At 39.4% G+C, this 17,120-nt stretch overlaps 1 protein-coding gene across 2 annotated transcripts in view; it reads left to right on the top strand.

The window, feature by feature from the left end:
* The window catches only part of EP300 (E1A binding protein p300), an 84,624-nt gene that overhangs the window by 18,333 nt on the left and 49,171 nt on the right, over positions 1–17,120 (top strand). Inside the window, exons 2-6 of one of the 2 annotated variants that reach the window (XM_027592664.2) lie at positions 1,960–2,597; positions 12,260–12,436; positions 13,906–14,167; positions 14,772–14,885; positions 15,892–16,137. In XM_027592664.2, the coding sequence (XP_027448465.1) occupies positions 1,960–2,597; positions 12,260–12,436; positions 13,906–14,167; positions 14,772–14,885; positions 15,892–16,137 (1,437 nt within the window). The remainder of the gene's footprint in view (positions 1–1,959; positions 2,598–12,259; positions 12,437–13,905; positions 14,168–14,771; positions 14,886–15,891; positions 16,138–17,120) is intronic. The other variant, XM_027592665.2, reaches the window with a different exon arrangement.

The following is a 17,120-nucleotide window of genomic DNA, read 5'->3' as shown; positions in this document are numbered from 1 at the left end:
AGCACAAGCAGGGGCAGTGGCAGAGGAAGAGGGAGAAGCAGCCTCCCTGCTGAGCAGGGAGTGATGTGGGGCTTGATCCCAGGACCCTGAGATCCTGACCTGACAGCTGAAGGTGGACGCTTAACCAACTGAGCCATCTAGGTGTCCCAATTCAGAGTAATTATAATATGACCAGATGCTTAAGTGTGTTGGACATTAGGCAGGGAGTTGGTGTATAAGTGGTGAAACTTGTCCTTCCCAAAAAGCTACAGTCTGGATGCAGGCGTGGGGTGAGGGGTGGTGGTAGGAAGAGATAGCAGGGAGGAGGGGAGAGAGACACACACACAGATAATTTCAGTGCCATGATAGAACGCTTTTAAGAATAGGAAGGGCACATAGAGGAAGAGTTGGGCTTTGGAACCAAGATTAAGTGGACCAAGTAGATCATTACTAAGTGGTATTTTGTCTTCAAGGGATGGACTTTTAATAGTATAATGAGTTGTTGATTAAATACCCAATTATGCCTTGTTAATGTGAAAAGTACTTGGAGAATTAAAAGGAAAAAAAACTAAACACCTCAATCTATATAATGAGTTAATACGAATACTGTTAGTCCACAGATCAACCAGGACAATTTTTTCCCTCCAGTGGACATTTGGTAATTTCTGGAGATATTTTTTGATTGTCACAAATGGGCTGGGGGTACTACTGGCATTGAGAGAGACCGAGGATCTGCTGCTTATCTTTTTTTTTTTTTTTTTTTTTTTGACAGAGGTAGACACAGTGAAAGCAGGAACGCAAGCAGGGGGAGTGGGAGAGGGAGAACCAGGCTTCCCACCGAGCAGGGAGCCCGATGCGGGGCTTGATCCCAGAACCCTGGGATCATGACCTGAGCCAAAGGCAGATGCTTAACGACTGAGCCACCCAGGCGCCCCTGCTGCTTATCTTAAAGTTCACAGGACAGTCTCTCCTTCCCCCACAACAGAGAAGAATCCAGCCCAAAATGTTCAGTAGTGCCAAGATTGAGAAACCCTGAGTTAATCCATAATTTGCATCCTCTTTTTGTTGGGTTCAGGGTGATTTGTATGTTGTTGAAGGAATAGGCATGGTTTTATATCCTGTGCCAGCGAGATTTTGGTTAAGGGAAACTGATCTGTAGCCTGAGGTCAGGTGGAAGTGAATTCACTCAGATCAAGGACTTGCTTTGTGGCAGGTACTGTGATAGGCACTTGGTAAAGAATGGAGATAGCCCCTGCATTTTTTTTTTTTTTTAAAGTATTTATTTGACAGAGAGAGCGAGAGAGGGAACACAAGCAGGGGGAGTGGGAGAGGGAGAAGCAGAGAACGTTATGAACAATTTTGCATTCTACTTCCCCCCTGCAGTATACAAGGAAATATCCCATCATCTGCATAGTTTTAGTGTTGAACATTTAAGTAGATGTTCTGCTGTCCCGCCGAGCAGAGAGCCCGATGCAGGGCTCCATCCTGGGGCTCCAGGATCACGACCTGAGCCAAAGGCAGTCACTTAACCAGCTGAGTCACCCAGGTGCCCCAGTTGTCTATTATTGTAATATTTTAAATCTTTTATTTCATTCTGAACTTAGTTTGTGTATATATGTTATTTTAACCTCTTCTAAGGAATTCTGGAATATTAAACGATTGTATATCTTTTTTTCATAAACATCGGTACAAACTGGGCAACTCATGTAATGGGTGTTGTGCTAACATTTAATCCTTTTTCCTTTGGTCTTGCGTTAGGTACAGTTCATAAGTGTTTAAATTTGTTGGCATAACCAAATATTCTCTAATTTTTAAATACATATGTAACAAAAAATTTTTTAGCATAATATGAAAGACTGCAGTACAAATAGTATCCCATGGAGTGAGGCTTGGAAATATTTAATGCTTATCAAGAACAAAACAAATTTGTGATTTTGATTCTTTCAAACTCTAACTTTTATTTTTTCTCTTCGCTTTTAGATTTTGGCTCTCTGTTTGATTTGGAGCATGACTTACCAGATGAATTAATCAACTCTACAGAATTGGGACTAACCAATGGTGGTGATATTAGTCAGCTTCAGACAAGTCTTGGCATAGTACAAGATGCAGCCTCTAAACATAAACAACTGTCAGAATTGCTACGGTCTGGTAGTTCCCCTAACCTCAATATGGGGGTTGGTGGCCCAGGCCAAGGCATGGCCAGCCAGCCCCAACAGAATAGTCCTGGATTAGGTTTGATAAATAGCATGGTTAAAAGCCCAATGGCACAGGCAGGCTTGACTTCTCCCAACATGGGGATGGGCACTAGTGGACCAAATCAGGGTCCTACGCCATCTGCAGCAGGTATGATGAACAGTCCAGTAAATCAACCTGCCATGGGAATGAACACAGGGATGAATGCTGGCATGAATCCTGGAATGTTGAATGCAGGCAATGGACAGGGGATGATGCCTAATCAAGTCATGAACGGTTCAATTGGAGCAGGCCGGGGGCGACCTAACATGCAGTACCCAAACCCAGGCATGGGAAATGCTGGCAGTTTAATGACCGAGCCACTGCAACAAGGCTCTCCTCAGATGGGAGGACAAACGGGATTGAGAGGCCCTCAGCCTCTTAAGGTAAGTGCAGTTTTGATTGGTATGCACTATCAGTATGTTGTTGATTGTTCCAATGATGGAGGGAGGACTTGAGGTCAGTTACTCAGAATTTCTTTACTATTCATGCTTAATCTTCTTACATGGTGTACCATTTCTCCCATACATGCCAAGGATCTGTGTTATAAATTTTATGAAGCTCTTACATTAATTTTAAGTAAAACCGTTATTTTATAGTTCGTTGATATTGTATGCCTTCAGTTTGTTCCAACTGATTGCTAATTCATGTTCTCTCAGTGTTACAATATTAGAATAAGTGTTAGAATATTTTCACAAATATTAGAATATTTTTAACTCCTTTCTAAGCCCACTTTAGCCTTCATAGCCTCCTTGTAAAAATAGTTTTGAGCTAGCTGGCTTTATACCATCGTCAGAGAGACATCACTTATTTCCACCACTTGGAATGTCCCTGGTTTTCAAGAAGTATTTATTCTAATGTTACTTTTTTCTCATTAGTTGATGGACATTAAGGTGCATTGTGTACTCTGAAACCTCAACTAACATTCCAAGTGTCCAGTTAACCTAATTTTGGTCATTGTTTGAAAGGCTTTTCTTTTTCAAAAAGCCTACTTTTTAGCTTTATTAAGTAAAGCATACTAAATATGTTTTTCAGAACTTTTTAAATGTGTTCTTTATGTATAAAATTAAGATGTTACAAGCATATATTTGATGCTTATTCCTTCATATTTTTCCTACATATTTTTTTTCTCGAAGTGGATCACACTACAATTGCCAACACCTGGTGTATAGTTAGTAAACATTTGTTGAATAAAAAAGATGACTTTGCTTGGGAGGTGATACTGGAGATGGGTAAGATTTTCACAAGGAGTTAAGAAAGCTCTCTCCGTTAGAGGAATAACTGAGTAGGCATTAGGACTTTGTGTTCCTGAGAATCATGATGAGAGTTCAGGGATCAAATTAAGACATTGGGATAAGAGGCGCCTGGGTGGCTCAGTTGGTTAAGCATCCGACTCTTGATCTCAGCTCAGGTTTTGATCTCAGGGTCCTGAGTTCAAGTGCTGCTTTGGGCTCTACAGTGGGCATGGAGCCGACTTAAAAAAAGGGATAAATTGGGAGTGAGAAGACTGAGGTCATTTTCATATATGAAAGCTCCTAATTTTATTTATTTATTTAATTTATTTATTTTTTTGCCACACAGTAAACATTGACCTCTTAACTTAGGGAAAGATTCTGTTTGCATTCCTACCTCCTCTGTAGAGTCTCCCTTTTTGGCACTTTCATGTTGCTGTGTTAATATGGTTGAGTTTGAATATTTGGAGTGGAAACCAGAAACAAGAAGGTAAAATATTTATTAGGTACCTCTTCCAGGTTCTAGAACAGAGCTGTGAAGAGTCCCTGCCCTCCTGATGGTTATACTCCAGTGGGGAGTGGGGTGACAGACTAAACCTTCACTGATTGATCAAATATTTATTGAGCCCTAGCTTTGGTGAATAAACTTATTTCATAGAACTTACTTTCTAGTGTGCACATAAGTTACAAGTTTGTAGTATTCCAGGTATGTGCTATGAAGAAAAATTTTAAAAGGAAAAGCCCAGGGGTGGCTGGCTGGCTTAGTTTGTTGAGCATGCGGTTGTAAGTTATCTTGGGGTTGTAAGTTTGAGCCCCACGTGTGTGTAGAGATTACTTAAAAATAAAATCTTAAAAAAAAAGGAAAGGCTCAGTGGGAGTGGGGCACTGTTCTTCTTATAATCTAAATCACAAATTTCTTGTATCAGCATTGTTTCAGGGACTGGATATATAGCAGTGTACAAAACAGACAAAAATTCCTGTCTTTGTGGAACTTCTGTTTTCATGGGATGGAGAAATTCAAATATAAAAATATTATTAAAATATTTTTGGTTTTAAATGAGTCCCACCTATATTTTAAAGTTGATACTTGTACTTAGAGCAGTGCTAAGAACTCTAAATGCTTATTTATTAGTAAATGAGTTTGGAGGAATTATGGAAGTTTACGATGAGATACCCAATTAATATACAACTAAGTACTTTTGTAAAATGAGTTTTCTCTTTATAGGAGGAAAAAAAGCCTTCCGTATTTTCCTATTGAAGATTAAAATAAATTCAAGTCAAGGTGTTAAAATAGCTCCATGGGACCAGGTCCTAAAATTACCTCTAAGAGCTAATTATATTTATTACATTTCTTCCAAAATTCTTAAGAGTTCTAATGATATTTAAGAATCAGGAATTAAGGAAGTTTTCAGTGAGACTTGAATATTTGAACCTTCTTGGCAAATGGCAGTGGCTTTTGTACACAGTTCTTTTTTATGGATGAATCTATGGTTCAGAGTGTGCACGCAGGTTGTGACATTACTACTTAGAACATTCTTCCAAAGCCTAACAGTGGTTAATGGGGAAAAACTTGGATCATATCCTCTTTTAAATCAAGTCTTTGATTTTAAAGTTAACATAAGATAAAGACAAAATGTTTTAATGTCTTAAAGTTACTTCTGACTGATTAGTTCAGGAGGGTACAGTGAAGGGCAGAATAGTGCCAGTTTGGAATTCTGCTACCCGGGTTAGCATCTGGGCTGTTACCATAGTCGTCGTCCTCTTCAGCTGTATATTGCCAAGCTTCTTGGTTAAATCGTTTCACTCTCCAACAACGTCACAAAACATTCTGTCTGCCTCCTTAAAAATGCTGGTGACAAAAGAAATAAACATTTTTGAAAATCCTTTCCCTAATAGCTGCTCTTTATGTATAAAGAAAGAGATGAAGTTAATTATCGTAGTTAATGGTATGGACTGTGGAGCTTTACTGCCTGGGTTAAAAATGAACTCAGTCACTCACATAGTAGCTATATTACCTTGGGCAACTTGCTTGCTATACCTCAGTTTTCCCATCTGTAAAATGGAAATAGTAAAAGTGGGTGTAACCTACCTCATGGGATTATTGGGGAACTAAGTGATTAATAGAAGTAAGCTCTTTGTGAGTGGTATATAGTAAGGACTTGTAGAGTAGTAATAGTAGTGGTAGCAAGTGTTCAGTATTATTGTAGTTCCCATTTTGTGACGTTCTTAAAACTTTTATGGGGGAGGGGAGAAATCAAATCTAGATCACGGAAGTTGTAACCTTCTAGAGGCGTAGCTCTTGGCTCTAACAGGAGATAAACGACCTACTACGTGAACAGCTGTTGGCTGGAGGATATGGGAATGCCCACTAGTAGAGACTTCAGTGGATTAATATTCTATAAATTTGGTGGAAAAGTAACTTTCTTTGGAACTAAGGACTTTTTATTCAGGAAGTGTTTATTAATATTCTGGAGGGTTCCTCCCGCCCTTAGAAATTAAAAAAAAAAAAGCTGGGGACGCCTGGGGGACTCAGTTAAGCAGAATCTGCCTTCAGCTCAGGTCATGATCCCAGGATCCTGGGATCGAGCCCCACATTGGTGCTCCCTGCTCAGCGGGGAGTCTGCTTATCCCTCTGCCTCTTCCCCTGCTCATGTGCGCGCACGCTCTCTCTTCCTCTCTCTCTCTCACTCTCTTAAATAAATCTTTTTTTTAAAGGAATAAAAAAATCTGTTCCATGAAAGAGCTTGTTAGGATTAAAGAGATAAGATTCAGAATATTGTTAAATAACAACATCAGTATAATTGTACCTAAATTAGTGTTAGGCTCCAAAAGTTAAGGAGCTACTGAATGTTAATAGGTTTAATATGTGTTAGAGCCATTAATTCTAATATCAACCCTATGGTTTTATTCTCATTATACAGGTGAGGGAACAGAGTCAGGGAATGGGTATTACAGAGAACTCTTGTCTTTCTGAATTGAAAGTGCATGTTGTTTGGGGCACTTTGGGTGGCTCAGTCGGTTAAGCGTCTGCCTTCGGCTCAGGGTCATGATCTCAGGATCCTGGGATCAAGCCCCGCATCGGGCTCCCTGCTCAGCGGGGAGCCTGCTTCTCCCTCTCCCTCTGCCTGCTGCTCCCCCTGTTTATGCGCTCTCTCTCACTATCTCTGTCTCTGTGTCAAATAAAAATAAATAAAAAATCTTTAAAAAGTGCATGTTGTTTACCACTATAGTATAATGTCATTCTATTATGATTCATATATTGATAAGACACAGCTAAAAACATACAACGCTTTTATGTTTCTTACAGCAACAGTCCCTCCTCACTTACTTGTAACTTTGTATAGGGGTGATCATTGCTAGACTAGGATCTATAAGAGCAGGAGCCTTGCCTGTTTTCTATAATTCAGTCTTAGTGATTGCTGGACCTTTCACAGTCTTGGAGCATCCTTTTGTTTTTAAGATTTTATTTATTATTTATTTGAGAGAGCAAGAGGAGGAGCCGAGGGGAAGGGAGAGAATCCCAAGCCGACTCCGTACTGAGCACAGAGCTGGATATGGGGCTCAGTCCTATGAGTTGCAAGATCATGACCTGAGCCAAAATCGAGAGTCAGACACAACCAACCGACTGAGCCACCCAGGTGCCCCATCTTTTTTTTTTTTTTTTTAAAGATTTTTAAAATTTATTTTAGGGAGCACAAGCCAGGGTTAAGGGGCAGAGGAAGAAGAAGTGGACTCCCCGCTGAGCAGGGAACCCAAACTGGGGCTCCAACCCAGGACCCCAGGATCGTAATCTGAGCCAAAGGCAACACTTAACTGACCGAGCCACCCAGGCGCTGCCAGTCACCCTATCTTGGAGGATCTTTGTGTATTACTCTTTAGTTTTTATTCTGTAGTCCTGGATCTGGGGGATGACAAATCCTAACCCTCCTTTCCTCTGACTCTGGTTAGCTCACATGTTGTGAAGAATTGTGTGTTACTTGGCATCTGGATAGATTAATATCCAAATTTTGTATGAATTGTGGCTGATGATATTTATTTATTTATTTATTTGACAGTGGGAGAGGGAGAAGAAGCAGGTCTCCCGCCGAGCAGGGAGCCCGATGTGGGGCTTGATCCCAGGACTCCGGGATCATGACCTGAGCCAAAGGCAGACGCTTAACGACTGAGCCAGCCAGGCGCCCCTGAAATTGATATTAAAAAAACAAAAACAAAAACCTCTTCATTCAAATGAATATTGGCCTTAGGAATAATTCCCTTTTCCTTCTTTCTTTTTCTCATTTTAAAATTTTTTTGAGGAGGTAGGAACAGTAATGTCATTTTTGGAGCTCTTCTCTTAAAATTAACATCACTTAGTGATGGTCTTTGGCATATGATATTAAAGAGTATTTAACCTATAAAATTTTAAAGTATAAGAGCAGTGATTGATCTGTTTTAGAACTTGGATTGGCCAGGAGTGAAGCAGGTAAGGAGGACCAGTTGGGACCGCAGGTATTAATTAAGTGTAAGGAAAGGAGGGAGAATCCCCGTTGAGAGAAAGACTAATTTTAAATGCTGTAATCTGACAGGTTTGAAAGAGGAGAGTTTGTTTTGTTTTGTTTTTAAAGATTTTACTTATTTATTTGACATAGCACAAACAAGGGGAGAGGCAGGGGGAGAGGGAGAAACAGGCTTCCTGCTGAGCAGGGAGCCCGATGTGGGGCTTGATCCCAGGACCCCAGGATCACGACCTGAGCCGAAGGCAGATGCCCAACGACTGAGCCACCCAGGCGCCCAAAAGAGGAGAGTTTTATACCCAAATTTACCATCTAGATGGATGTGGTTTTAAGTGTGTAATAACAGTTTGAGGGGTAGTCCCAGTGGGGGTGATGAGGCCTCCTAAACTAAGGCATTGGTATAGGGGTAATGGGAACGAGTCTGAAAAGTAATGTTTAGGATTTGCTGTAGGTTCTAAGAGATCCCTTGTCTTCCTTGTTTATCATTGTACCCTCAGTTATTAACGTAGTGTCTGGCATCTAACTTGGATACAGATTTACATAACATGTAACGTAACATGTTACATAACATGGGCATTTATTAAATCCAGTAGGTAGTAGGAAATGTCTGATTGTAGTTTAATTTTGTTTTTATTATTTGATGAATCTTGGAGTCACATGCATGGTATTGGTTTGTTACTGTGGTGCCTGCAAATATTAAGGGATTTTTTTTTCTCTGCGCTAAATATTCCTAAACAATTATTTTCTTAATATTTGAGGTACTACTTTTATTTTTCCTATATATTTGCCAATTATTGCCACCATCGGGTGTTTTTTGAATTCCTGTGCTCCATAAGTTTCTGCTCTTACTATATTGAAAACTTAGAAAAAACCTGTAGAGTCAGATTTTTTTTTTTTTTTAAGGATTTATTTATTTGAGAGAGAGAGAATGAGTGAGGGGCAGAGGGAGAGCTGAGCCAGGGATGCCCCCTCCTTCCCCCCACGCAGGGCTCCCTCCCAGGACTCTGGGATCCTGACCTGAGCTGAAGGCAGACGCTTAACAGACTGAGCCACCTAGATGCCCCTGTAGAGTCAGATTTTTTTAAAAAAGAAGAGAGATCCCCTGAGGTGTTTTTGTTTTAGTTGCCTAGAACTGTTGTGGCTTCCTGGTCTCCTGGTCCTTTTCCGTTTAGGTGGTTATCTGTATCCTTGTGATGCAGGTAGGTGGTGGGGAGTTGGACATCAAGATCACTTGAGATACAGAAAAGGGGAACAAGATCAAATAAGGAACTACAGTGCATCGGACATTAAGTCCAGTATATTCCTTTCCTGTTACATTTGGTGGGGGAGTACTGAGGGTTAGCAAGATGGAAAGGAGAGGGATGGGGGATGGGGAGATTGGTTGTATTCTGTCTAACACTGGCAGCAGAACTCTGAGGAAGACAGAAAAGCCAAAAGCCTGAGAGTCTTTGTTGGTCAGAGTGACCAGAAGTGTCAGGAATGAATTACTGCCGACAGACCAGCAGTCAGTGCAGTCTGTATATTTGAGACCATGGTCCACTTTGGAGTTTCTAGGTAATGCATTGTGATTGGGAAAACAAGCAATGTCAGGAACTGGTTGAAACCTAGTTGTTGTAAGCAGGTAAGGCAGTGTCTGTGTGAACAAATGTGAAGGACCAGATTCTACTGTGGTATATTTGAGTAGAGATACTATGCTTATCAAGAGACATCAAGGCAGCTTACAAATTCCTGTGTTTTATTTTCGTAAATAATGGACTCCTAAAAGCTGAATTTATTGTCTGTTGGTCTTTTATGGTCTGTCTTGCAGATTCTGTGTTAGAAGAGCTTTCATTTTATGTCTGTCATGAATTTCTACGCTAGTAGGAAACACAGTCAAGTGAACTGTAACTCCCCCAGATACAGGCTCATGTACTATTAGAACTATATTCATGTAAATATTAGTACATTAAAAGCATATGGAGGAACAGCACTTGCAGCCACACTTGAAACTACCAAAAGAAACCTGAACTTGGCGTTTAAGCCTGTTTCTGTATTTGATAGTCTCTTTAATCTTTTGGCCAGATTCACTTAGGAAATTCCAGTTACTGGGGACTGAAGCAGTTAGCTTTTCACGCTGGATGCTTCCTCTTCAGGCTGCCCCCATTCTTGTATGCTTTCCCCCGAACCTTGCCACTTCCCTCAGGCTTATTCCCTTAGTTATCTCATTTGGAAACTGTAAATGTTCTTGAATTTTTCATTACAGGCAAACCTTTAAACTGATAAACGTATCATATTCCTAAAAATTCTCAGAATATATGCACTCAGAGTATAGATACTGCATATGATTTAAAGAACAGTTTTATTTACAGAGGTTTATGTGTTTATGACTTTTATATTTTTGTTTTCCTGAGTCAATGGGCTCTTTTGTCGATTAGGATTAGGGCAGTGGGGCTACAAAGATAAGTGAACTAAGGTTCTTTCCCTTAATATGTGTGGCCTGGGGGGATAGAAGAGGCATGAATTTTATTTTATCACCTATGTTGTATTATAAATGCACAAACATTAGGGAGAGGAAGAGCTCTTTAGCGGTCTAGAACAATAGATGCTTCACAGAGCTGGTAACATTTGGAATGTATCTTAGAGGATGAGTAGAATCTGTAGCTGCTTCTTAATTATGGTTGTACCAACTAAGTAAGCAACAAAAAATGAAAATTGGACTGCCTCTTTGTGAACTAAGTATTTTATTTCCTTTACAGGTTATCGTTCAGGAATCAAATAGGAAGGGAGGGTATGCCACTGCCTAGTTATAGGGAAAAGGAAAATCTTTAAGGCAAATGCTAGAGATTTAAGAAACAAGTTGCTCCTCAGATTTGCAAGTTAATGGGTGCAGGCTATAGTAGGATACCATGGATAGATAGGCCTGATGAACATCATGAGGCTCTGGGTAGAAAATAGAAGAGACAGAAGGCAAGAAAACCTGTTGGACACAGTCTACACAAGCTGTGATGAGGGGCTTGAATTAAGACAGTGACAGCGGACTGGGGACAGTTTCAGGGTGTGTGTGTGCGTGTATGTGTGTGTATTTAGAGGTAGAATTTGAAGGCCCCTCTTATAGAATTGGATCTGGCTAAGAAGAATAGAAATCTAGTATGACTCCTTTTAATTGGGTAGTAGTACTAATCTCCTTAGTTTCTATTCTGAGAGCTTTGCTGTATGTTTTTAGTAGGTGGTGTTTGACTACTGGTGGGTTCTTCTATGGAAGAATAGGATTGTAAGTTGCATCATTGCTATCAGTAAAACATTTGGCTTCTGAATAATTAATACTCTGTTCTTTAAATTAATAACTACACGTATGATCGCTCCAGACTGTTGTAAATACAGACAATTTTAGTATATGTGCTGCCGAAGCGAGCACTGTAAATACAGACAAAAGTCTACTTTTTAAAATATATACAGGTTACAGAAAAACTCAGATTACTTTAGGAGCCAAGCAGGTAATTTAATGAATAAAGCAGCTAGGTTTAAGACTGCAAGGAATGATGTGGACTCTGAACTTTGCATGTTCTATCTAAGGGATTCAGATTTCAAAAGTTTTAAAATCATTGTGCCGCCATATCCCTAAATGAAAAAGGACATATACCCTAAATTATGTTTTCTATCTTTTATGTGAACAAAATGCTGGAATAAGCATTCAGATCCACACACTCTAACATATTTAGGGATTAGGTCATTTATTGAGTTGAATTTATTAAGCCGTATTTTGTACATTAAATAAAAATGCATCTTCTTCATTCAAGCGAAGATGAATGGCAAACCTTGATTTGTAGATACAGCTTGGTGAATATGCTTATAAGTTTTTCTAAAACACATTTATCTCAAATATTTACAGAAAATAGCTCTGTAAATTTACTCTACCTGAGCTGAAGCCCCTAAATCTTAATCTTTTTTTAATAATTTCTTTTTAAAGATTTTATTTATTTGAGAGCGTGAGTGAACAAGAGAGAGCACAAGAGAGTGTGCACAAGTGGGGGGGGAGGGGGCAGAGAGGGAAGCAGACTCCCGGCTAAGCAGGGAGCCCAACTGAGTGTGTGATCCCAGGACCCCAGGATCATGACCTGAGCCTAAGGCAGATGCTTAACCGACTGAGCCACCTAGGCGCCCCCCCATAAATCTTAATCTTTGAAAACATATGAGTATTTTCATGAACATACTTCTATAGTCTGTTTATAACAGCAGAGAACTACCTTTAAAATTGTCTTTACAAATTAGGAAGTGGAAAAGGAATAGTAATGTTCTGTTAATGCAGGGAATAAGATTTAATTTCTTGTCTGTTTTTATTCTTAGATGGGAATGATGAACAACCCTAATCCTTATGGTTCACCATACACTCAGAATTCTGGACAGCAGATTGGAGCCGGTGGCCTTGGTCTCCAGATTCAGACAAAGTCTGTACTACCAAATAACTTATCTCCATTTGCAATGGACAAAAAGGCAGTTCCTGGTGGAGGAATGCCCAACATGGTGGGTAGTAATCTATCTACAGATTTGTCTTTAAACTGGCATTTTGACAAAAGAATTGTGTTAAACTTTCATGCTGTCTGCTATACACACTAGGAGGTAATGGATGGACCCGGACCCCATGATTGAGGAGGCTTGTGCCTTCCTTCCATTTCCCATGGATTTTTTTCTTACCGTATTGTTCAGTAAGGGTGCTTGGCCAAATGGGAGCAAGTGGGGCTTCTACAACGAAAATTTTGTGGCCTGCTATACTACATACCTTCTGCTTGTGAGCATTTCTATGGAATAGGAAAGTAGAACCTTTCTCCTCTCGGGAAGGACTCTGTGGCAAAGGATTCCAACTCTCAATGACCGTATCTATGATACAATGATTTGTATCTGATACTGCTATACAAGAGTAACCTCCCTCAAAGTTACACATTGTTTTATTTTTATTTATTTATTTAAAGATTTTATTTTTTTATTATTTTTATTTATTTTTTATTATTTATTTGAGAAAGCACAAGAGCGGGGAGGGGAGGGTCAGAGGGAGAAGCAGACTCTCCACTGAGCAGGGAGCCTGAAGGGGACTCGATCCTGGGATGCCAGGATCATGACCTGAGCCGAAGGCAGTTGCTTAACCGATTGAGCCACCCAGGCATCCCATTACACATTGTTTTAAACAGTGATTTTTGTTTTGGGAAATCTCCAAAGCTTCTAACATTGCTATTTTTCTTTCTTTTTTCGGTACAAAAAGGAATTTTATTAAAGCACGGGGACAAGACCCATAGGTAGAAAGAGCTGCTGCTTGCTATTTTTCTAAAGTAAAACAATCTCTAGTTGTAAATTTGTTAAGTAGTCCGTGTTCACCTTTGGAAAAAATTGTCCTGTAGAAATGCTGCTTCTCTTTCAGATTTTTTATTTGTATTTTTTGCTTTGTGTCATATAGTCACTGAATTGCCTGTATTTCAGATACTTTAAGTACTGGAGATATAAAAATGAATAAAACAGGGCATCTCTGTCCCCAGAAGTGTTTACTTTTTTTACTAGGGGAAAAAGGGGGTTTACTTTGTAATTACAAAAACTGATTTTTCACCCACCTAAAAGGCCCATGCTGGGTCTCCCAAGGAGTTCTTCATTGTTACTGTGTTTCAAAACCTGACTTGAACATTCTCTTCACCACAGACTCCTTGCCTTTTCCTCTCCCAGCCCAGCTTATCATGCCCTTTTTTTTTTTTTTTTTTTTTGCTTTGCATACTATATATGCTTTGAGTATATTACTTGGTAATGTAACTTTGTTTTCTTATTGAGCTTCTTGATGGTAGGAACCATTGTTTATTTACCTTGGACTCACCTGTGGCACATGGTAGACTGTCCTTAAAGGTTTTAATTGAAAATGTCTAGGTCTATATTTATTAAAGAGCACACTGGGACACACCTATAGACCTAGATATTTTCAACGTTAAATGTATCTTTGTTGTTTTTTCCCTTAGGGTCAACAGCAGGCCCCACAGGTCCAGCAGCCAGGCCTTGTGACTCCAGTAGCCCAAGGGATGGGTTCTGGAGCGCATACAGCTGATCCAGAGAAGCGCAAGCTCATCCAGCAGCAGCTTGTTCTCCTTTTGCATGCTCACAAGTGCCAGCGCCGAGAGCAGGCTAATGGGGAAGTGAGGCAGTGCAATCTTCCCCACTGTCGCACAATGAAGAACGTCCTAAACCACATGACACACTGCCAGTCAGGCAAGTCCTGCCAAGGTGAGTGGGCTTAAAGGGTTTCTGTGGTCAGCAATTAACATTTAGAGTCCAAGAGAAAACGTGATCTACTCTATTTTGAAACTCCTTTACTGATAATGTCTTAACTCCATATTAGGATGTGATAAAATTCAGTATCATTTTGTCAGTATCTAGGGATATGATAAAAATTTTAAAGGATCCTTATTGACTTTGATTTGCCCCAGCATAGCATATTTTAAATATTATTGAGGATTTGCTAACTATCAGATAGGCAAATACTAAAACAATGTTACCCAGCTTAATGCATTTTGTATATTTATGGAGTCATTAGAAATCTGTTTTTATAAAGTAGATTGCACATCTTGGTGGAAAATATGGGCTCTGGAGCCAGGTTGCTTAAGTTTGAATCCCACTTTGAGTACTCTGACTTTATGCAAATTGGTTAACCAGGTTTTGCCTGTTTTCTCAACTATAAAATGTGAGTGCTAATAGCTACCCTATAGGGATGTTAGGAAGATGAAGTGAGTTAACATTTGTAGCACTTGTTAAGTGATCAATAATTTAGCTGATACTAATATAAAAAAGTATAAGCTGCATTTGAAAAAATTATTTTTCTTCTTTTTAGTGGCACACTGTGCTTCTTCTCGACAAATCATTTCACACTGGAAGAATTGTACAAGACATGATTGTCCTGTGTGTCTCCCCCTTAAAAATGCTGGAGATAAGAGAAACCAACAGTGTAAGTGATTAAATCTTTTGAAGCTTTCATACCGAAAATATTCTTAGACTCTTACGACATGCAGTTTGGTGGGATTTAGAGTACTTCTTGATTATGTGAAGTTCCTGTGTCTTCCTTGTGTTATTCTACTAGGTTGTTTGCATTCCTGTTAACTTCATATTAATGAGATTAGAATTGATCTACCTATTACCTAAAGTAAGATCTAGAAACTGTTAATAGTCATTCTTTAAAAACGGTGAATTTATACTTCATATTTACATTCATGAAAACTTAAAAGGCAGTGACATTGGGCACGTTATTCTTTTATACTTGTGGTCTAATAATTTAGATAATCTGAAATTTTTTAAAGAGAAAGGAAAAAAGTTTGAGATTATTTTTAGAAGCTTGGGATGTTGAGGAGCTTTTCTTAGAGAAAGACAAAAGTAGAAAGATTTAAGTGCAGCTACCACACCTCCTCTCTAGAAACAAAACAGTAAGCATTTAGGGCTGAAAAGATGAATTTGGAAATATATGTATAGCATGTGAAGAAGGAATTAAGTACCATAAATTAAGAAGTCATAAATAACCCAGGAGAAAATTGGGATAAGGAAATAGTTTAATAGAGGGAGGAGGACATACCAAAAAGTTCACTTATTAAGAAATGAAATGTGCTATTTCTCTCGCATCACATTGGCAGAAACGATGCTCTCTGGTGTTGGTATTTGTGTGGCTCTGAGTCATTCATACACTGTTAGTGGGAACACTGATACAGTCTGTAGGGAGGCTTTTGCGTATTCTGGATCAAAAGCCTCTCGTGCCATTGACCCTCTTTTGACCATTCAGTTCTGCATCTAGACTTTTTTTTAAGGAAATAATGAGAAACAAGATGCATGTACTGAGATGTTTCATGATCACATAACTAATTTGGTGTCTTTTAAATTCATGATGGGTTAGTCTATTTTTCTTACATCTTTAACATTATAATCCCTTTTTTTTTTTTTTTTTTTTTTTTTTTGGTCTTCTCTAGCAATTCTGACTGGAGCACCAGTTGGACTTGGAAATACTAGCTCTCTAGGGGTGGGTCAACAGTCTACCCCCAGCCTAAGCACTGTTAGTCAGATTGATCCCAGCTCTATAGAAAGGGCGTATGCAGCTCTTGGGCTGCCCTATCAAGTAAATCAAATGCCGACGCAGCCCCAGGTGCAAGCAAAGAACCAGCAGAATCAGCAGTCTGGGCAATCTCCCCAAGGCATGCGGCCCATGAGCAACATGAGTAAGTTTGTGTCCTCTCTGGTGACAGATGTGATGTTGGTTATATATGTAAATGCCATGTAATATGCAGAATTATCTCCTTAGTTTATTTTAGTCTAAGTGTGTGTGTGTCTGTCCCCACTCTTAATTTTTTTGTTACATGATTCCTTTTAAGGTATTTTTTTTTAAGTCTTTATTTATTTGTCAGAGAGCACAAGCCAGGGGGAGCAGCAGAGGGAGAGGGAGAAGCAGCAGGGAGCCCAGTGTGGGGCTCCATCCCAGGACCCTGGGATCGATGACCTAAGCCAAAGGCAGATACGTAAAACCAACTGAGCCACCCAGGTGTCCCATGTGATTAATTCTTGAATTAATTTTTTAAAGACTGTAGTAGAAAAAATTAATTTTTTAAAGACTGTAGTAGAAAAAATTAATTTTTTAAAGACTGTAGATGTCTGGTATACTGACATCACAGTCAGTATACCAGACGCAACTGCTAGTGATTTATATCTTTCTTAATTCTTTCATGCATATGTGAATTTGTATTTCCAGAAGTGTGATCTTGTGTATTACTCTATAACTATTTCTTTACACAATTGAGGACATCTTTCATTTTACATACCCATGTATCCTTTCTAATGGTTGAGAGTAGTTCATTGTATAGAACAGTCTTTTACACATAGACATTTAGGTTTCCTTCTCCCTCCCCCCCCATCTTAAACCGCACAGAGAAATTCTTGTGGGGGCCCCTGGGTGGCTCAGTTGGTTAAGCGTCTGCCTTTGGCTCAGGTCATGATCCCAGGGTTGGGGATCAAGTCATGGGGAGCCCACTTCTCTCTCTCCTCCCTGCTCATGATCTTTCTTGCTATCTCTGTCGCTTTCTATCTCTCTCTCAAATAAATAAAATCTTTAAAAAAGAAAAAGGAAATGAAATTGTTATATTTTGGTTTGAGATGTGTAGAAATGAATGTGGTTATTAATACAGATTCCCGTATTCTTGCTAAAGTA

Source organism: Zalophus californianus, chromosome 9 (genome assembly GCF_009762305.2).
Source record: "Zalophus californianus isolate mZalCal1 chromosome 9, mZalCal1.pri.v2, whole genome shotgun sequence".
Taxonomy (NCBI): Eukaryota; Metazoa; Chordata; class Mammalia; order Carnivora; family Otariidae; genus Zalophus; species Zalophus californianus.
Note: the sequence above shows the minus strand (reverse complement) of the source record. Positions and strands in the feature narration are given on the sequence as shown.